Source organism: Populus nigra, chromosome 10, assembly GCF_951802175.1.
Source record: "Populus nigra chromosome 10, ddPopNigr1.1, whole genome shotgun sequence".
NCBI lineage: Eukaryota > Viridiplantae > Streptophyta > Magnoliopsida > Malpighiales > Salicaceae > Populus > Populus nigra.
In genome coordinates, this window is record NC_084861.1 from 1386710 (window position 1) to 1410523 (window position 23814).

The 23814-nt window shown below is 32.8% G+C and overlaps 1 protein-coding gene across 1 annotated transcript; it reads right to left on the minus strand.

The window, feature by feature from the left end:
- Positions 1-13560: 13560 nt before the first annotated feature.
- LOC133704118 (uncharacterized) lies at positions 13561-15165 on the minus strand. Its single transcript, XM_062128870.1, has 2 exons — positions 14068-15165; positions 13561-13974 (listed from the first exon to the last, which is right to left on the minus strand). The coding sequence occupies exons 1-2, from the start codon at positions 14882-14884 to the stop codon at positions 13844-13846; spliced, it is 948 nt and encodes a 315-aa protein (XP_061984854.1). The 5' UTR covers positions 14885-15165; the 3' UTR covers positions 13561-13843.
- Positions 15166-23814: the final 8649 nt, after the last annotated feature.

The following is a 23814-nucleotide window of genomic DNA, read 5'->3' on the forward strand; positions in this document are numbered from 1 at the left end:
TTATATGTCAAGTGATCATTTTCGTGTAAGTTTTGTCCAATTCGGTGGAGAGATAAATCATTAAATGCCTTGGGAATGTGGCACCCTGAGTAGCCTTTCCGGTTGAAAGCCTATAGAAGAAGATGAACAGTTCACTCAAAACGGTATCGTTTTGGCAAATTGCATTTTATTCATTTGATTTATGATTTCTCTCAATTACACTCCTGATTGGTTTCAAATTTTTAATTTTGTGCAAATTTACCAGTTATGAACTTTAATTTCAACCTTGGATTTCAGTGTATTTTTCATTTTGGTCCTTAGTCTTGGATCTATGCAATTTGACCCTTAATTGACCATTAAACTTTTAATTCTCTTCAATTTCACCTTTGATTTCAACCAATTGGGTCCGTAGAGTTCAATTCCTTTTCCAAAATGATCATTGGCTTCAAATTTCTTCAATTTAGCTCATAATTGATCCTCAAACTTTGATTTTCTTGCAATTTTACCTTTGATTTCAATCAATTGACTTGGTAAAAATTAAATTTGGTCTTTTAAAATTCTAATTTTCTCAATTAAACCTAAATTAGGCTCCCAAAATTAATTTTTCACCAATTAAGCCATCTAATAAAATTAATTTGACCTATTTAAAGTATAATTAAGTCCTTGCACCTAATTAAATCCTTCAATTGGACCCAAATTAATTCTTAAACATAATTAAATTTTAAATTAGCCCATGATTAAATCAAATTAGCATATTAAAAATCTAATTATATCCTTAGACTTAAATTTTATATAGATTTGTCCAATAATAATTTAATTTGACCTTGAATCTGCATTGTCTCTTTAGTTTTGAGTAAAATGGAGTACAATTAGGCTCCCAATTTCATCTAAAATTGCAGCTTGATTTTTTCTATATGTGAAATCCTCGCAGCTTGCTTTTGCCAAAATGTCAGCCCTCTTGCTATCATTATTTTATTTTTGTATTTTTATTTTGAGAGAAAAAAGTGAATTTAAGGAATAACCCATAAATAAGTTATGATAGTTCCCCCCCTCTTTACAATGCTTATGATAGAGAGTTTCGTAATAGACTTTAGATAATAAGCTTTGTAAAAAAGAAAAAGGAATGGTGATAACAGATCATGAAATGGTTAATCCTTCTAAAAGTGTTTGAAATGAGGGCTCACAAACGCATTCAAAGGAAAAGGAGATAAGGCTAGAAAGGGAGTGCTAAAAAGCACACTCGAAAGAAAAGGAAATAAGGTTTATAAAGAAAAAGATGATCTTATGAAAGACCTTTTGAAGTGGTATGGTTGTGCTAAGCAACCTGTTTTTGGTAGAATTCAAAGATTTAGAAATGATCAAATTGTCATAGGTGACCCATCTAGGCAAAAAAATGCAATGATTTTTCAAATTGGTGAAAAATGCAAAGATTTTTCAAAGTGGTGAAAAATACAAAGATTTTCTAAGGTATTGAAAAATACAAATGAGTTTTCAAAGTAGTGAAAAATGGGAAGATTTTTCAAAGTTATCTTATTGTAATAAGCAACCTGCCTAGGTGGAAAATGAAAGATTTTCAAATGGTGAAAAATACGAATGATTTTTCAAAGTAGTGAAAACACGAATGATTTTTCAAAGTGGTCTTATTGTAATAGACGACCTGTCTAGATGAAAAATGCAAAGATTTTTTAAAGTGGTGGAAAATATGATTTACCTGGTAAAAGGATTTGGTCAGAGATACCTTAAAGGGACAACAAGATAGGGCTCAAAGGTGTATTATCTAGGAGATGAGAACTCAAAGAAATGCTTAAAGAGAAAAGAGATAGGGCTCGAAGGCACATTATCTGAGGGATGAGGGCTCAAAGGCATGCTTCAAAGAAGAAGATAGGGCCTAAAAAGGAACAAGAGCTTGAAGGTGTACTCGAAAGGAGGTAGGGTTAGACAATGTACCACCTGAAAGATACGGGCTCAAAAACACACTCGAAAGGAAGAAGATAGGGCTCAGGGGCGCACTTAAAAAGAGGCTTGTTGTCGAGACGCTGGTAAGACATTGGTTTGTCATATATCAAAGTAATGCATTATGATCAATATATATGTATACTTACCTGAGAAATATAAGTTCTTTTTCTTCATTGACTTTCCTCCTCAATGGTGAGATCAACTAATTTGTTCTTCCCTTTTTCAGCTTCTCATTTTAACTTATAGTGATCCCTATCTTTCTTTGAAGAAGCTATTAACTCCTCGTTAGCATGTTCTCTACTTTCTAAGGTCTTTTTTAGAGTCACCAACTCTTCGTGCTTATTTACCAAGTTTTATACTTGGCATTTTTTTTCTTTCAATTGCCTATCTTTTTTTCTTAACTGTTAGTTTAGGAAGGCCTTTATTTCTGCTTTTTTCAGGAGTTGGTCTTCCAGGAATTCCTAATGGCTTTTATTGTTGTCGAGCTCAATCCTCAATTTGTCCAACTCCTTTTGCAGGTCTTCCTCATTGCTAACCCTTTTTCTTTTAGGTTCCATAACGACGGATGGCCTATCTTGCATCTGGCTTTGTTCCTTCATCCCTTAGAGTATCCTCAATAAACCATCATTTCTCTACACTAAGTAATTAGGGCTAACTGAGGACTCCTTTTGATGCTCCTCCTTGTAGACTAAAACAGGTCGCCCCTAGTCACTTCTGATGGTGTCTAGTTTGGCTAAAAAATTAGCCCCTTTAAACAGATTGGTATATTATACCAACCCCCAGGTTCTTGGCATGTATTATACTCCTCTAAACTATCTGGCTACCAATGAAGGAGAGATGTTGGGATTGACACGCTTTAATGTGTGAGCCTCCTGAGAGGTATGTTATTGGGAAAGGAAAGGGTTTTAGGTTTAATCATAAAATTATGATTAAAGTTCAAGAGTTGCCACCTAGTATTATCGACTAGGAAACCTATAGTCTGCGAGAGTCTAAGTGAGGGACTGGTTGTGCAAAGGGAAAATGCATCATCCCTAGTGCACCGTACCTAAGGTAAGCTGCATTGTTGTTTGATTGTTTTTCTAGGTCAAGTTCCTATCCGTTGGTCTTTTTCTAAGATCCAACTTTATCCAAATTCTTCAACAAATAATAACTTTAACACAACACAATAATTTGACCTCCATTTCCATAATTTTTCAAATGATACAATTTTTTTTTTTTAAAAAAACAAGGCACTTCAACAAGCAAACTAACACATAAATTCAATATTTCATATTACATAACTTACTAACTAAGCCTCAATCCATGCCAAAAACATAATCAATCATAATGAAAGGATTCTTACCTTCTAATCACAAGATATCAAGGAGAAATTACAAAAAAAATCAAGCTTTCTTCACCTTTTCTTCCATCTCCTTTAGCTTTTCAAAACCTTCCCTTTTAAGCTTTTAAAACTCAAAAGAGTTTCTAGATTTCTAGCTTAGATCTCTAAACCCCTTTTTGGTCTTTTAATCTAACCTTTTTAATGTTTTTTATCAAGAATTTTGAAGGGGAAAAAAATCAAAACCCTAGCTTCCTTTCTCTTTACCTTGCTACCGACTAAGAGAGAGGGAGAGATGGTATTTATAATTTGTTTTCTTGTTAATTGTACATTAACCCTATATTCTCTCATGTTTCCATTTTGTCCCCACTATTTTCTAATTGTTTTTTTTTCTCATTTTCCAATTTAATGTTATACATATTATCGCTTCATTCAATTTCACGCTTGTCATTTAATTTAAATTTTTTAATTTAATTTAACTCATTTTATCTCGAGGTTGAATTTTAATATTTTCAAAAAAAAATATTAACTAAAGGTTTATATTTGTTGTCAATGATCTATTTTTTTTATTTTACTCAAACCTAAAAGAATATAATTTCACCATTTGTTATCAATGATCTACTTTTGTTATCTCGACTCCAGATGCCTACCACAATTTTTTTCTTTTAAAAAAGAATTTCATACAAAAAATTATCATGCACTTCATTGTCGTATAATTAAATGAAAAATAATCTTTGGGATGCAAAATTTATTGAATCCAATGATATGTATGACTTGCGTCGTGAGTTTGCTTTGTTGACTTGAGTTCACTTAGTTTTTTTTAAAAAATAAATGTTGTTTTTTACCAATTTAGTCTTTCAACATTTACTTAATTCGGGATTGAACATTGACTTAATTCGAGATTAAGCTTTTCAATTTATTTTTTTCTAGATTATCTCCGTGAGTTTCATAGGTCAGTTGGGTAGATCAAATGTTTTTCATCTCAATATTAATAAAAATATCATTCAATTCATGGTAAAAATCTATTTTTTTAGTAGGCATATTTCCAATGGCTAGATATTTTTTTGTGCTTATTTTTCTTTCTCTGACCAATAGAGGAGCACGTACCAATGGGTTAATTATAAAAAAAGCTTAATGGCATAGGGTTTTCACTGTAACTCTAGATACAAATTATTGTGGCTTGCAACAGTGAAATTTACTTAGGTATAGTGTACAATTAAAACGATCATAAGGGTTGTTTTAGTATTTTCATGTTGTCTTTTCTATTTTTTATTCAAAAAGTTGTTGACATGTGTTCCATACGCCCCAATAAGTGGGCAGCATTCATATCATTAATGAGGCGCATGAGACGCCTCCTAGTGGCCAAGTCTAGCCAAACGTCATCTAGATAGATGCACAGACGTACTCTCTTCCACATGGTGCGGCACGTGTAGACATATCATGGATGGATTGCCACTGGTGATCGATTGTTTGTGTTTTTTCATTCTTTCTCTTTCCTGACAACTAAAGTGCATAATTGTCATCTGTTTGTTTATTGTTTGCTTGGGTGTTGCAAACACCTTTTGGGCTGACTAGACCGTCAGACTCAATACTCTTGGGCCTTGCATTGCCGCTAGACCTAAGTCGTCTGGGTCTGACATAGTTGTCAGACTCAAAGGGCTTGAAACACTCTATACTCTTAATATTTCTTTTTTTACTTTAAAAAAATAATATTGACCCACTGCAGAGTGCAAGCCAATACACTAGTATAATGACGACTGTAGGGAAGGAAATAAAAAAAAATTCACCACTCATTCAATAATTAAGGGATTTAAATTTATTGTAATAGTTTAAGGGGAATGCTAGCAACGATCACTTTAACATCTGCTAGCAACACTCTTTTTTGTAACAAGCTAGGTGGAAAATATAATATGATAGAATGTTGCTGGAAATTGATCAAATATATGACCCACAAGGAAACCAAAAGAAGTCATTATTTCAAGTATATCCTTTGTTTAAGAGAGATTCTTCACCCGAAAACTTGTCACAAGCTCTTGGGCTTTGATTTTTTTGTGCAGCTTAGTGGCAGGGAACAACAATGCAGACCATTTAGTTTATTTTGGTGTGGAGTTAACGTGTGAGACATGGAGATCTTATGGAATTGTGATGGATTCTCTTGCCAAGGAGTATGGCAAAACAGATCCCAAAGGAAATATTATTTTGTCTAAAGATCTTGTCCTAAGAATGAAAGCAGACAAAAATATTAGGGGAGATTATATGGTGCCGTTTGGTTATGCGGTTGCACCTAAGGTTAAAGTAAGCCACAATTTTTATGTGTTTGGTTATGCGAAAACCGAGTTTTATTTTGGTGGGACCCATCAACAATTGTGGCTGCACCTGTGGTTGAACAAAAGTTGGAAAATTGTGCTCTACAACAGCAGCTAACCTTATTTTTCAAGATCCACCGCCAAGTTAATCTCCTAAAAGAAAATAAAGTCGTTGAAATGTCAACCTTCCCAACTCAACGATTCATCTTAAAAATCAGAGCAAAAATACATTACAATCGTTTCTTCACGTAGCAGATCCCTCATCTCTCTCACAAAAAAATTTGAGATCTTTGTCTCCTACGACTATTCTCTCCTCTACTGTAAAAAATTCAACTCAACGATAATATAATATGATAGAATGTTGCTGGAAATTGATCAAATATATGACCCACAAGGAAACCAAAAGAAGTCATTATTTCAAGTATATCCTTTGTTTAAGAGAGATTCTTCACCCGAAAACTTGTCACAAGCTCTTGGGCTTTGATTTTTTTGTGCAGCTTAGTGGCAGGGAACAACAATGCAGACCATTTAGTTTATTTTGGTGTGGAGTTAACGTGTGAGACATGGAGATCTTATGGAATTGTGATGGATTCTCTTGCCAAGGAGTATGGCAAAACAGATCCCAAAGGAAATATTATTTTGTCTAAAGATCTTGTCCTAAGAATGAAAGCAGACAAAAATATTAGGGGAGATTATATGGTGCCGTTTGGTTATGCGGTTGCACCTAAGGTTAAAGTAAGCCACAATTTTTATGTGTTTGGTTATGCGAAAACCGAGTTTTATTTTGGTGGGACCCATCAACAATTGTGGCTGCACCTGTGGTTGAACAAAAGTTGGAAAATTGTGCTCTACAACAGCAGCTAACCTTATTTTTCAAGATCCACCGCCAAGTTAATCTCCTAAAAGAAAATAAAGTCGTTGAAATGTCAACCTTCCCAACTCAACGATTCATCTTAAAAATCAGAGCAAAAATACATTACAATCGTTTCTTCACCTAGCAGATCCCTCATCTCTCTCACAAAAAAATTTGAGATCTTTGTCTCCTACGACTATTCTCTCCTCTATTGTAAAAAATTCAACTCAACGATTCATCTTAAAAATCAGAACAAAAATATATTGCAATCGCTTCTTCACCTAGCAGATCCCTCCTCTCTCTCATAAAAAATTTGAGATCTTTGTCTCCTGCGACTATTCTCTCCTCTACTATAAAAAAATTTAGCTCAACAATTCATCTTAAAAATTAAAGCAAAAATACATTGCAATCATTTCTTCACCTAGCAGATCCCTCATCTCTCTCATAAAAAAATTGAGATCTTTGTCTCTTGTGACTATTCTCTCCTCTACTGTCAAAAATAATTTCCTTTTCTTTTTTCCACCTGATACACCTTTCCAAGCTCTTGATCTTGTAGATATGATTAAAAAGATACTTTTTTCATTTGTTTGTTTGTTTCACCGTGAACAGTTTTGTATATCTTTTGTGTCTGTCTTCTTCACAAACGGCACCAAAATTAATACATGATCTGGAATCTCCTTGTCTTGTAGTTGTAGAAAAAAAAGAAATGAAGTCCATTTTTTTAATTGCTTCTCACAATTTTGTATTTATTATTGATGAATTTATTTGCAGATCCGAGTTGGTTTTAGAGGCAAAAGAACAAGGAGATTCTGAGAAATTATTTGGGAACAAAAAGAGAAGGTGCTGTAAAATTGAGTATGTGTTTTTGTTTTTACAAATATTTAACTAATTAGATGTTTTTAATAATACATGAATTAATGTTTAGGTGTTGTGTATTGTTCTGGGTTACAATATTGTAAATATATGGTGTTATGAGTTAAGTTAATTAACCACAACCATTTCTTGCTTAGATGTTGATATGAAAAAAAATGGGTGTTGTGAATTAGGTTAATTAACAATCTATATTTTTTGATCATTTGCATTTCTGTCTTGGCAATACTGAAACTTTGTTCATTGTTTTGTTAAGTTGGATTCTGTTGTTGCCATTTCAGTCCAAAACTGTGCTGCTTCATTTTATATTTCTTTTAGGACTTGATGCTATAAAATGCTCTGATTACTAGTTTCTTTTGAGATTTGAGAATTGGAAGGCAAGGGTTTATGAGAAAGAATCCACAATTTCTTGTTCTGAAAGAGTAATTGTAGTCAAACTGTTCGATATTTGGTCTGTGAAGGATTTTGGATGAATAAACTAAGCTGTCTGTTTATTTTTTTAATTACCTTGATGAAGGATCACTGCAATTATCTCATGTTATATTAGATTAAAATTCTAGCCCTTCCATAAGACTAGTGCCTTTTTTTTTTCAAAATTTATACACAGTATGCCTTGTCTCTTATTTTTGCACCAACTTTTCATGAAGATTTGCAGAATTGATGTGTAATGTTTTTGTCATACATGCATGTTTTATGGAAGCACTAGAATTTTGATAGAATGATAATTAATTTTAGCTTATGTCATTATATATTTTATATATTGCATTACATGTTTGATCTAACTACCATATATATATATATATATATATATATATATATATATATATATATATATATGATGGTTTTAGTTCATTTTTGGGACTACAAGTCTTCTGCTTTGAATTTCAATGTTGTTTACGTTGTTGATTGTTTTACATACTTACATGTTAACTACAGTTCCATCTAAGATTAGTCAAATTATTAGCATGTTAAAATTCATTATGTTTGCTTTCAAATATATTATCCAACTAGGAATGGAATGTCCTGAAACTATGGATAAAGCTGCTTGGAATAAATAAATTTTGCACGTCTTTTGTGACCTTTGCATCAAGGCCATCGACATGGGAATGAGAACGAATACTCATTTCGACAAAGCTAGTTGGAAATATTTGTTGACAACTTTCAAATAACAAACTGTATTTGCATTATTGACAGCTTAATTAACAATCTGTATTTTTTGGTCATTTGCATTTTTGCCTTGGCAATACTGAAACTTTGTTCATTGTTTTGTTAAGTCGGATTCTGTTGTTACCATTTTAGTCCAAAACTGTGCTGCTTCATTTTATATTTCTTTTAGGACTTGATGCTATACAATGCTCTGATTACTAGTTTCTTTTGAGATTTGAAAATTGGAAGGCAAGGGTTTATGAGAAAGAATCCACAATTTCTTGTTCTGAAAGAGTAATTGTAGTCAAACTGTTCGATATTTGGTCTGTGAAAGACACAACTGAAGAACAAATAGGATGGCTGCAAAAAGGATTAGAGGATATGGACGAAGCTCATTTCCAAAACTGGTGTGGGCTGTAGTAATGAATTAGGAACAATTTCTGCAAGTGATGAGTGGTGGAAAGTAAAAATTCAGGTTATTTGTCATGATTCTTAATCTTTAATTTGTTTAAATCTCAGTTTAGTAATTACTAAAATCTTTAATTTGTTTAAATCTAAGTTTAGTAATTACTAAATTATTTGAAGTTGCATTAAATAATTTCATTTATTCTGTGTAGGAAATAAGAGGAGCAAAAAAGTTTAGGCAAACTAGTATCAAACCGTCTTTACGTATAAAGTTTGACAGAATGTTCTCGAACGTTGTTGCTACTGGAGAGTATGCATGGGCACCATCGTCTGGAGTCCTCTGTGATGATAATGTTGGTATTAATGAGGATCCAAATGCCAATGTGGAATAGCCAGATTTGGAAGAAGGAAGTCGTGATTCAAAAGAGGATGGAATTTCAAATTTCACCGATGATGTTTGTAACATGGTTAGAGGGGTTAATATATCCAGCAGTAACAACACATATAGCAGTGGAAAGAAAAAAGAAAGAGAATGTTCTGAGGTTCAAACTGGGGAAAAAAGAATTTTGGAATTGGGGCACAACTATTGTCACGTTAGGATCAATTAGTTGATAACATGTCAAACAATAGTGATTCAACATTTATTTGTAAAGATAGGAAAGGATGTAGTATTCTTAAGGTTATGAGCGAGTTTCACTCAATTGAAGGAGTTAATATTGGAGATGATTTTCATGGGTTTGCTACTGAGTTTCTAGGATTGAGAAGGATTAGAGAAATGCGATCAACTATAGGTAATCTTGAAAACAAGATGAAATGGTTGCAGAGAATGTATACACGATATAAAGCACCTTAGTCATAGAGGTATATATTCATCCCAATTGCATGATTTTATTTATTCTTTGGTAATATTATTGAGAATGTTATTTAACATGTTTTGAAATTTCTTGTCATTTATATAAATTTCCAGATTAATGTTATAGCAGTTTTCTTAAAATGATATGGAGTAATGATTCCTTTATGATGGTTCAGGAGTGTAAATAAATTTAACTATTGAATATATCAATTGTTGGTGACTATAATCATTTAAGTTATGGAACATTCATATTTATTATGTTCATGTTATGAAAGGTAGATTAATTAAGTTAAAAACTTTAGTGCTATTTGATCATTGTTGAGTATGATGGATTGCAATCTAGTTAAGTAATTTTGGGAAAATACTATTTAATTTCCCATGAGATTGGTTGATGATGTGGACAATGCTTTTAGTTTTATTTGACGGAACAAATTTGGCTTACAAATTATTCAGAATTTGTATATGTGCACAATGTTATATACATATTGTGTCTTGCCAATAACAAAATTGATTTAAAGTAAAATGTAAACTATATATGAGTGTAATTAATTGTAAGGAAAAGAAAAGAAAAACGTATGAAAAGTCAAACATGTTTACAAAAATTTCAATCATATATCACGAAATGCACAAATCAAAATCTAGGATCTCAAATTCAACAAGCAATTAATTGTGGCAAATTGAAGGGATAGGAAAACTTTCCACATGGGGAGAAAGTACATTACATTACATGTTGTACTATAATTCTACGAGACATAAATAGAAATGAAATGACATGATAAAGGAATAAAGAAATCAAAATGTTTACAAATGGTACAGACAAATAAAGTTTACATGTTGTACGTAACTTGTAAAAGAAACAAAGAGAAAAGACATGAAATGATAAATGAATCAAAATGTTTACAAATGGTGTAGACAAATAGAGTTATGAATAAATGAATTATTGAAGAACAAAATCTGTATAAAAGATAACAATAGATGCAGAGAATTATTGTCGTATTAAAGTTTTCCATACAATAGCAATAATATCAAAGTCATGCCAAGCACAATGTCACTATACCTTTGTAGTTTTATTAATTACATATATCTCTATATTCTAAATAAGGATTTGTTTCTTTTCTCCAAGTTCATACATTATTGTTGCCAAAGAACATCTCTTCTACAAGAATCATTTACACATTAGATCATAATAAAAACACAGAGGTAAGTAATTTACAATAATAATGTTATTATTTATTTATTTTTCCATTATGTTTGGTTTTTGTTATAGTGTTTGATTTGAAACACTGGTGTTTAACATTATTCATTTATTTGTTTATTTAGCATTGTAAATATGAAAGATGCATGTTTTAATGCAATATTTAGTGAAGATCTTGTTGATGATTATGAAAATATACTGGATCGTGTTGTTGATCACATTAATTATCATGGTGGAGATAACAATGGTGGCTCAAGAAGGGATGGTGATGATGGGGAAAATGATAATGACGACGACGACGATGATAGTGATGAGGATGATGAATCATTTTGGAGACAAGAATTTGATAGGAAAAAGTTAGTTGTGTGCACAGCGGGGCAATAAACATATATTATATTAATTATATGCATAAAGAACCGTGTATGGTTTCATACCACACAGGACATGCGTTGGTTGATTGAAGTTTTAAGAGGATATTGGAAACGATATGTCAACATGTTTAGAATGGACACATCAACTTTGTTGAGCCTATGCAGTGATTTAGAAACAAAGTATGGGTTAAAACCTTCTAAAAGAATGAATGTTATTGAAAAAATGACTATATTTCTATGTACAATAACACTAGGAGCATCAAATAAGGAGGTTCAAGAGCGATTTCAACATTTAAGTAAAACTGTTAGTAGATGCATTAAAGAAGTCTTAGCAACAATATGTTTGTTTGCGATGGATGTCATAAAACCAGAGGACCCTAATTTTACAAACACTCCACGAGAAATTACAATGAATCCAAGATATATGACTCATTTCAAGGTAAGACAAATGTTTGTTAAATGTGAAAGAAAATTATTTTCTGCATGCTAGTAAGTAATGACGTTATAATTGTGATTGGTTTTCATGTAGAACTATATTGGTGCAATTGATAGCACACATGTGCGGGCCTGCATATCAACTAAAAATTAAATTCTATTTATTGGAAGAAAAGGTGTACTGACTCAAAACATAATGGTTGCTTGTAGTTTTGACATGCAGTTCATGTTTATGTGGGTAGGATGGGAAAGCAGTGCCCACGATACACATATTTTTCTTGAGGCTATTAACAATAGTAATATCAAATTTTCTAAACCACTAGAAGGTAGGTATACAATAGAAATTTTTATTTAATTATAATTACAACAATTTGCTTTTTATTTACTAATATTATGACAAATTTAACATGTTGTTTGTAATTACAGGTAAATACTATTTGGTCGATGTTAGATATCCCAATGAGTATGGGTATTTAGGTCCATATAAAGATGAGAGATATTACTTACAGGATTTTAGACGTCGTGGACAACCAAGAAATCAACAAGAAGTTTTTAATCGTACTCACCCATCGCTACGTAATGTGATAGAATGTTCTTTTGGAGTATGGAAACAGAGATGGAGGATTTTACAAAACATGTTTGCTTATTCCATACAAAATGCAAGTTGAAAATTGTTGTGGCATCAATAGCACTACATAATTACATTAGAAGGAGATTGCATGATGACGTAGCATTTGCAGAATTTGATCGCAATTCTAATTTTGTTTCTGATGATATTTTACTTGATGTTGTTGCACGCTTAGGAAGCCATGGTACCTTGAGGCCTGGTCGGATTGATTTTGTACGTGATGGAATTCCATATAGTTTAATGAAGCAGTAAAAAATATTTTGTATCAAGTATTGTTTATTTTCATGATGTGTAGTAGTTAAATCTACAATATTTTAATTAAAAATCATCATATTAATATATATATTTTTAGCTATTTTATAACCTTAATTTCAAAAGCATTTTTAACTAAACACATTAAACTATTTTTTTTCAGCCTCAATTTCAACCACAGTTTTAACCAAATATATATTTTATCAAACCAATATCAACTAAAAATATTTTTTATAAAACAGTTTTTTTTCAAATAACAACTATAAAAACTATTCCAATACCAAACATATATGTCTAATTGTCTTGGATTTAAAATGAGAGGCCAGTTGTGGGCTTTTCTCCCCTAACGAGCTTTTCTTTATTTTTATACTTGGAGCCTTCTTTGAAGCTGTAGCTGATGACCAGTGCCGTGAGCATTATCATAAGGCTTTATGTATATAGATATGGATTTGTACATTCCAGACCTTGTTAATATATAGACACATTATTTGAATAAGCGTCCTTATATTGGAGTGTATATGTTTCCATTTGAACTTGGATGGTTGAATCGGTGATTTCCATGGACTCCCATTGATGAACTGATATTGAAGTTAATTCCATTTTGGGGCCATACAAATATTCATCCTATAAGAACAGTTAATGTTAAGAATTACTCTAGATGAGATTGTGCGAGGTTGTAAATGTGCTTGGAGTTTTATCACCATGTTGTAACCTAGGTCCTGGAACTATATGCAATCCTAGTTTATCGAGTTGCAGCCATGGTGTTTTTCTTTTCTCGTCTCCTCATGGTGATCCTGACATCAAGTTTCTCTGTATTCTGTGCTGTTGCATATTTGAATTACTTAATTGAAATGTTAAGAGCTATTATCCCTCTTGAATCAATCTAAGAATTTGAGACTGATAAAAATATAAAGGTGAATTAAGTTTTGAAATCGATCAGCTTGGCCATGGAGAAAGTACACCACAAGTTTTACGTACCAAGAAAGGAAAAAATGAGAAGAGAATAACAAATTTATGATTAATCTTGACAGTTCTGATGAGTTCTTTCATTGGATGTTGCAAATTACCACATAAACTAGAAAACAATTTACTTGATAAATAAATACAAGGCATACAGCTATAAGTTTCACATAACCTGGCTTTCCTCTCAAGTTGACTTCAAATCCTTTCTTGGTGAACCTACGCACCAGCTTATCTTGCAGAAAAGTTGTGTTCTCTTAGTTCATTTGAATTTCTTTCATGCAGTAACATATAGACCTGAGAAGTCTCCTGCTTCTTAATTTGTAGTAGGGCTTGCAACTTCTAGCTCAGCAGTTATAGGGTTTGCAACTTCTAGCTCAGCAGTTATAGGGTTTGCAACTTCTGGCTCCTTGTCAGCATTCTCTTGCTTCATGGCTTGAGGCTCTTCTGTACATATGCAGGCAGATCAATTTAAAATATAATAACAACAAATTAATGTTTTTTATTTTAAGGTTAAGCTGTCTCGAGTTTATTACAAACCATTTTCTGCTTCTTGTTTTGTTTCTTTCTCAACCAATGTTTCCTTGGCAACATCATCCAATTTAGCAATCTCATTTGACAAACTCTCCTCAGACTTTCCCTCAGAAACGTTATCTGACGACTCTTCTGAAATCAACTTTCCTGGTTCCTGCTTCTCGACAACACTTTCTTCTTTAATCTCCACATCTTTTCCTCCTCCCTTCAATTCTTCTTTCTCATTCGCAATATCCTGTACAACAGCAACAACCTCTACATTTGCATCCTGTACAACAGGGACAGCCTCTACATTTGCATCTTGTTCACTAGCGACAACCTCTACATTTGCATCCTGCACAACAGCGACAGCCTCTACATTTGCATCTTGTTCACTAGCGACAACCTCTACATTTGCATCCTGCACAACAGCGACAGCCTCTACATTTGCATCTTGTTCACTAGCGACACCCTCTACATTTGCATCCTGTACAACAGGGACAGCCTCTACATTTGCATCTTGTTCACTAGCGACAACCTCTACATTTGCATCCTGTACAACAGGGACAGCCTCTACATTTGCATCTTGTTCACTAGCGACAGCCTCTACATTTCCATCCTGAACACCAGCAACAACCATTACATTTACATCCCGAACACCAGCGACAACCTTTTTTGATGACTCTTGGCTAGGAATTTGCTTTTCTTTTTGTTCCTCCAATATGCTTGCGTTGACTGTAGGCTCCAAGTCCTTATAATTGCTTTTGTTGCTACCCACATCAGATTTCTTACGGGTGATGGTGTTTCCAGCTGCAACATCATGTTTTGATTTTCCACAACCCATTTTCTTGAATTTCTAAAAACGAAGAGATATGCAGGCAATGAGAGTTCTCTCCCCTTCTTAATATAATTGAGGGAGAGAGACTAACTTTTGAAATGTTTGTCATTCTTTTTGGAGAACTTTCCACGCATGGTTGTATACAGACAGATGTTTTCCTGCTGTAACCATCCTTCCTTTAGAGATTCGGAGGTTGAGATTGGCTATCGGCGGATCAATGTATGAAGGGAGTTTATCTTTAGGCATGTTTTGAGGTGGCAATAGGAGGATTATTAGGCATACGCACTGGTTTTAGGTTGTCTCATCTCATGGACAAGGTCTCTTATCTGGCTATCCCTTTTCCCTTCTATTGTACCGGTAATTATCGATATAATAAAGGGGAAGCCAGGCTAGCTTGATATACGTTATGACAGAGAATCAGTCTGATAATCTCTATTATGGGACACAAACAAGTTCAATTCTTAATCTTTGTCAAGAATTGTAATGAAGACAACACTTGATATTTATAACCCACCCAATTCATGTCCTTTTTCTTTGTAGTCAAACAAATCATATACGCTATGGCAAATCAATCTAGGTTCGGCTTTTCCAACTATGATCCTAAGATTTGAACCAAGCACGCTCTTCCTTACCCTTTCATCCCTCTACTTTTCCCTTTTGTCATCCTTCTCTTCATCCGTCCTGCCACATTGATATCAAACAAGAAACATATCGGCCATTTTTTTTCAGTAATGTGATAATAAAAGAACAATGGGCCAACATTAATTGTCATCCAAGCTTTATAAAAACTTGGCATTTCTTATGTAGCTTTACTAATCATATAAAGAGGAAAGCTATTCTATTTTTTTATATAGTTTCAAACTTTTCTCTCTCTTGTAATTAGACCCTTCTACAACCTAAGAAGATGAATTTAGACTTGAAATTATAATTAAAATAGCAAATTAAAAGGTAGAAGACTAAATCGTGAAACACAAAGAACATATATGGCTAATTCCAAATTTGCTACAATTTTCATTTTGGTACACCAATTTATTTTGTTTATTTTTTGGACAATGATTTTGAGATAGGAAAGAGAGGCTCACCTGAAAATGATGAGGAGAGAGAAAGTTATTAATTTTTACTATTACAACAACAAAAATGGTTAAATTCGGTATCAAATGATTTTATTTAATAAGAGAAGTTCGATGATGATGATTTTAAATCTTTTCATTTTAAGGTTTGATTCTGGTTTTTTTTAATTGATTTAGGGGTATTTTGAACTGAGAGATTGATTTATTGAGGTGAGTAGTGTATTTATTTTAGGTGTTTTTAGATGAAAATGACTTGAAAAATAGATTTTAGAGAAAAAAAAATCTCATCCCTTTGATTTTTCAGTCGCCACATTGGTCTGATTTTTTTTTTTAATTCAATTTGAAGTCTTTTTTGAAATTATTTTATTTTAAATAATATAAATAAATAAATTTATTAAAATTTTAAATCAATTAAAAATAGATTTGAGTTATTATTCGAAATGGGGTTTAGAATTTAGAAATTGAATCCAAAATATTTTTATTTTAAAATTATATTGGATTCAAGTGGAGTAATTATTCTAGGAAGAGTATTTGAATAATATCATTTCAATTATAATCAAATAAATATTTTAATGATTTTTATTTTCATATTTTCTTTACATTTAAGAAAATAAATCAAACGGTAGCATAGCGTTATATATAAACTATTTTTATACAAGGAAAATGTGTTTTACACTTGTATCTCGTCTAGTAAAACGGAGGGGTGTTAAAATAAATCGGGGTATTTGTAGTAATTACATTATTCAACCCAACCCAAAGGATATTATAAATAATAATAAAAAATTAATAAATAGATATTACAAATTCAATAATAAATCAGAATATTTAAAACCCACTCACTACACCATTAAACACTTTTACCGACGGACTAATTTCGTCGGTGACAGGAATGAACTCCGTCGGTGAAATAATTACCGACGGAACAAGTCCGTCGGTATCCTAGTCGTCGGTAACTTCCATTTTCGTCGCTAAGTCTGTCGTAAATAAAAAAAACACCCACCGACGGAACACTGACGGTCTTACAGACGGATACGCGCGTGCCAAAAAAAAAGTTTCCAGCGGGAACATTACCGACGGAATAAATCTGTCTGCAATTTCAACGGTAATTACCGACGGATATTCCGTTGGTAATTATGGCATCAGTAGTAATTATTTGTCAACCCTCTGTGAAATACCAATGGATAATATCCGTCGGTATATCCGTCTGTATGTAATCACCAATGGAATATATCCGTCGGTAATTATGGCATGGCTGGTAATTGTTTGGCAACTCTCTGTGAAATACCGACGGATATTATCTGTCGGTATGTATTTTGAAATATATAAAAAAAATAATTTATTAATAGTAAAAAACCTTAATAAACAAATAAAAATGGATTAAACATTAAAAATATAAAAATAATGTTAAATAATATTCATTACAAATTTAATGTGTTTAAAAAACAAAATTAAACTAGAATAGCGGTGGAGCTGGAGGAGGAGGAGGAGGAGGAGGCTGGTTATTCCCGGGACCATATGGTCAAAAAAAAGCTGCACAAGTATCGTCACCCATCTTTGATCTCAACTCCATGACTATTTGACGGAGCTCATCATAATTCGTCGAGAGTTTTGATATTATTGTTTCAATGCAATGAACTCCTCAAACTGGGTGTTCGATACTGATGGAGAGCTTCCAACGGTTGAGACACTACGAGCCGAACACAAGTTTTCAGCCGTAGTGTTGGAGAGCCCGTAGACCCGATTTTTATCGGGTCCACCAGACGATCCCGCCTCCATCCACAAATCTGGATCGAAATCTGGATGGGTCGACGGATTGTCCCCATATCTCTCCCTCAACCGGCTATTATAGGTCTCCTGAAAATTCTGTCGGTAAAAAAATCATCAAATGCAATTCAAGAAAATAATAACTTACAAAATAAAATGAATGAACAAACATACCACGAAGTGCTGAGCACGGTTGTCCACGAACCGATGCACCCCCTTTTGGCGATCTTGACTCCGCACATGCGTCTCTACAAACAGCTCCATTGGACTCGGATCACGTCCAAGAGACGCAGCCTGTAAGGAAAAAATAGGTTGAAACTTAAATATATTATAAGGAACGACAAATTAATTAACGATATATTTCATTAAAATTAATCTTACCATCCGCTTTGCATGTGCGCTGAATGGGACGGATCCGCCAGTGTGCGTGGTCACTGAACCATGAATTTGCCGGTCCCGGTTGTCGGTGCCGGACTGTGAGCGCAGTGAGAACCACTCTGAGGTCACGTGCTCAATATATGCTATCCATATTTCCCCCGAGATGAATGGCAGTTTGAATTCCTGTCAAACCGCCACCTCATTCCATCCTTCAAGACCGTTATCCCTCGCATGTCTTTTTGATTTTTTTTTGGTGTCATGCCAAAAATCACGCAACCTACTTTCATAGTAACAAATTAGAATTTAAAACATAAAATTATAAAACAAAAATAAATATTATTTTCGATGTTACCTAGTTGCCGCGTGATTCTCCCATACCCTCCTGACAACATTGTTGTCCGCCCTATCCCACTCAAATTTGTTCTGTGTATATAAATAATTCATATAAAATAAAAATAGTACAAGATATAAAATTATAAAAATCATTTATTAAAAATAAGCTAGAAATTAAAAATTAACACCGACCTGAAATCGCTGAAACCATGCATCGATATTAGGTTTCCACTCAGGATGTTTGGAAACCTGGTTCCATTAAAACAATGGAATCTCCATCGATGATTTAAATGCCAATGTTATAGTCCTTGCAACCTCAATGTTTGTGAACCTGAATATAAATAAAAGTAGTAATTTTAATTAGTTGTTCATAAATTATGTTATAAGTATATATAAAAAAACTAAAACCTAAACAAATTTACATTGAGAGGTTATCCTTCCATTGTGCCTGGTACTTTCGGGTGAATTGACCTCGCTGTGAAGGCGCACTGCTTCTGCACTGTGAAACCGCACTAGAAGAGGCAGCATCACAAGTTGGCGTAGATTCCTCGCCGTGATAAGCACCTAAGGATACTTCCTCCTCGCTGCTAGAAGAACTAGCTGCAACCGTCTTCTAACGACGTGCTGTAGATTTCATTCTACACATCTACACAAATTTATACGAATAATTACATAATAAACTTCGATTATTTAAAAAAAAATCGACAGAGTCTCCCCTATATTGGAGGGTCCCAAGTTATCAACAAAATCATATTACACTTCCAATTTTATTTCACATCCCAGTTCAATCATCCTGGATCTCAACCCAACTCATCATCATCAACACAACATTTTATTCAATAACATCATATAATGATATTCAAGTAAAAGAATCAATTTCAACTATGAACATTCATTGTTAAATTGGTACTTAGAGTTACAAACATTAGATTAAAGTCATTCATTCAAATTTACGGATTAATATTACATTTCAAGTTTTAGGAGACAAGACTCTTAATTTATAAATAACTATATAGTCAAAAGCAAAAGGTAACTAAATCAATATAATTCCTAACATGATCGACCCTAATGGACCTCAAAATAGAAATTAACGTGTACACATAAATATAAAAATGTAATTACAAGCAATAACAATGGCATGTAAACAATAATATCCTAAATTAAGATAAACTAATTAAATGTAATTCTATATATATAAATTAACATTTTTAATATAAATTCAACAATAACAATTATAGCAATACAAACAATAATATCCTAAATTAAGATAAACTAATTAAATGTAATTCTATATATATAAATTAATATTTTTAACATAAATTCAACAATAATAATTATAGCAATACAAACAATAATATCATAAAATTAATAAATAAAATTAAAAAATTAAAAAACACTACACAAAATAACATAAACACAAAACAAACAATACACAAACTAAAAAACACTATATCAATTCAAAATAAATTTGGGAATAAAAAATGCTTACCTTAATAGTGTGTTGAATTTAAGATTTTATCTACAAAAAATACACAAAACAAAGAACACCAAAAAAAATAATCATAATTAAAATAAAAAAATACAAAGATAAAGAAAAAAGAATACATACATTTTAAAACTACTACCAAATAGGGGTAAATCTCTTCAAAAAGCCAAATGCAACCGGAGAGGAGAAGAGAAATGGAGAAGAAGAGAAACTGAGCCGAGAGAAAAAAATGAACCAAATGGGGGGAAGGGGGTGTTTTATATGGCAATTTTTTCGACGGAATTACCGACGGACATTAATTGTTGTCAGTGGCATTAAATTCTGTCGGTAATATCGTCATAAATTAATTGAAATGCGCACCAAAAAAAGTTTGAAAATCCCGCCAGACTTTTCGATCCGTCGGCAAATCCGTCGGTATTTGTGCAGACAGACACGTGTCAGACATGCATGCGCTTCGGGATGTGCGTAAATCCATCAGTGAGTTCGTCGGTATATTACGTCGGCAAATCCGTCGGTATTTGTGCAGACGGACACGTGTCAGACATGCATGCGCTTCGGGATGTGCGTAAATCCATCAGTGAGTTCGTCGGTATATTACGTCGGCAAATCCGTCGGTATTTGTGCAGACGGACACGTGTCAGACATGCGTGCTCTTCGGGATATGCGTAACTCCGTCGGTTATTCCGTCGGTAGTTGACGTCAGTAAAGTCGTTGGTGTACCCGTCGGTGATTATGGCATAATTCTGTAATTTTTTTGCAACTCTCTATGAAATACCGACGGGTTATTGTCCGTCGGTGAAAGTGGCACAATCCTGTAAATATTTTTCAACTCTATGTGAAATACCGACAGTTTACTGTCCGTCGGTGAGTCCGTTGGTGAAAGTGGCACAATCCCGTAAATATTTTTCAACTCTCTGTGAAATACCGACGGGTTATAGTCCGTTGTTATACCCGTCGGTGAAACCATAAATTTTTTCTTATTTTTTTATATAACCCTGTCACAAAATCTTGAATTGCAATCTTACAGCGCACACACACACACCACAATAACAAGGGTTGACCATTAAAGAAGAATAAATATTTCATGTTTCAAATTATTACATTATAAAATAAAGCTTTATAACATGTTTAGTTAGTCGGAATTTTCATTTTCGTCCTTTATTGAATTGTTATCATTAGCTTCATCGCACTCTTCAATTTCGTTATCATCTTCTTCAACAATATTCTTTTTTCCACTAATAGAGCTCAAAACAACATTCAACTCCTCTGCGTCGTTATCATCTTCTTCAACAACATTCGCATTTCCAACTTCATGCATGTTACTAGCACTAGAAGTTGACCCAACCATCTGTTCTTCCATGCTCTCATCAGGAACAAATAGTTCTCCGTGAGTATACCAACACAGGTAATCCTCTATGAACCCTTTGGTTAGAAGATGCATCGTTACAACATCTTGATGCAGAAACTTTAAATTTTTACACTTCTTGCATGGACACCTAATACAGTCATCAGTAAAATTTCTCGGAATAGATGTTGCATGGACATCCATAAACGATCATCCATGACTTCTATTGAACCTCTATAAAACATAACAAAAATATTGGTTTTCCCCGACATTATCCAACAAACTAAAACAACACTTATGTTAAATATTCATTATCAATTATCAACTATCAACGTTCATACATACAAATTTATACATATATAAATTTATAGAAATCACAACTTTGAAATAGAATTGATAACAATTAAACAAGACTCGTTAAACAAGCTATTAATTATTTATTTCATCACAACGACACATTTAATTCGGTGTAATTCAAACAAAATTTCAACAATTTACAAACAAATATAATTTGATAAAATCTAAAACAAACTATAACAACTACAAAATTATACATTCATACTACAAGTTTCTTTGACAAATAACAATTAAACAAGTACAAATGTTAACAAAATACATATACTACAACAATAAAATTCACAATTAAATATTAAAACTAAAAAGGATAGATTTACTTACAAAAAAAATGATAGCATCTACAAGAAACAGATATTGTGACCACGTACAAGATATAAGAAATTAACTTGAGTGCTCGTGTTGAGAATAGTGGAGAGTTGGGATGGGTGGTTGGCTGCAGTTTGGGAGGGGAGAGGTGGGATGGGAAAGAAGAAAAAGGAGAAACAGAGGAAGAGAGTGTCGGCTGATGGGTGGGTATATAATGGTTTTTTTTCGATGGAATCACTGACGGAATGAATCCGTCGGTGATTCCATCGGTGATTCCGCTGGTAAAATTGTCTGACGTCATCACGCTGTTGCATATTTCCAGACAAACTGTATACCCCGTCGGCGAAACGATCGGTAGATACCGATGAAATATTTTGGTCGGTATATACCGACCGTTTCGCCGACGGATATAGGTTGTCGGTATATACCGACAGATTTTGAGACAAAATTATTTTTGTCAGTAATTATTACCGACGGAAAAAGTCTATCGGTAATTCTATTGGCTTTCTCTGGTTTTTTGGTAGTGACCCTCCTAATAAGTATAATCACAAGTAATATTTGATATAAATAGTGTATTTAATTGTTCTCTTCTCTCTCCCATGACCCGTAGCCCAACCACACCACACCTTCAACAATCATTCACTCTCTCAGCCTCACTCTTTCCACTTTCTTCAAATCTTATTCAACGTGTTAGTGGTTTTTTTTTTCTTTTAACATAAAATCTTTGATTTTGAGTTAATGAGTATTTTTTTTAATTGATATTAATGTCTCTATCAGAGATGGACCATCAACCTACCTATCTGGATTTTTATGATAAGTGTCTTGCATAATGTTGGTTTTGATTGCAACGTATCCAACTAAAAAGTGTCATAGCCCACCTTAAAATTTATTATTTTTTATTTTAAAATAAATAACAAATAATAATAGCAAGAGAATTGGTATTTTGGCAAAAACTGATTGAAAAAGACCCCAAATATACAGAAAAAATCAAGCTGGAATGGTTTTTTTTTTTGACAAATTAAAAGCCTAAACCCCTTTGTACTAAAACTCAAGAAACAATGTGGATTTCAGGTTAAATAAAATGATATCCGGATGAATATGCATAAAAATTAAACTCATGAATATAATTAGATTTTTAATAGGCTAATTGAATTTAATCATGACTCAAATTGAGAATTTAATTATGTTTAAGAATTAATTTGGGTTCAATTAAATGATTTAATTAGGTATAAGGACTTAATAATACTTTAAATGGATCAAATTAATCTTACAAGGGGTTTAATTGGTGAAAAATTAAGTTCGAAAACCCAATTTGAGCTTAATTAAGAAGATTGAAATTTTAGGAAACTAAGTTAAATTTTTACAAAGTCAATTGATTCAAATCAAGGTTAAAATTACAAGAAAATAAAAGTTTTAGGGTCAATTAAAGATTAAATTTAAAAAATTCACAACAAATAATTATTTTTCAAAAGGCATTAAACTATGAGGGTCCAATTGATGAACATCAGGTTTAAAATTAAAAAAAATTAAAAGTTTAAAGGTCGGGTCAATTTGCATAAGTCTAATGTGAAATACGGGGTTAAAATTGAAGTTTATCAAAAAAAAAATTACACAAAAAAACAATTTGGAGTCAATAAAAAAATATAATCGAGAAAAATCACAAATCAATAAAAGATATACCTTGCAAATGTTTCTTGGCTAGGCCACGGAGCTGGGTTTTGCTGCCTTCGTGTTGGATACAAACTCTGAATCAAAATTACCCAATGCCTCGGATTTGACCTTTGCCAATAAGCTGAATCAATACTTGAATGGTAATTCCTTGGTTTAAAGGTGAAAGAGGGAGGGCTTTTGGTGCTTGTCATTCTGCTGGAGAGAGAGGTGAATTATATTTTACTTT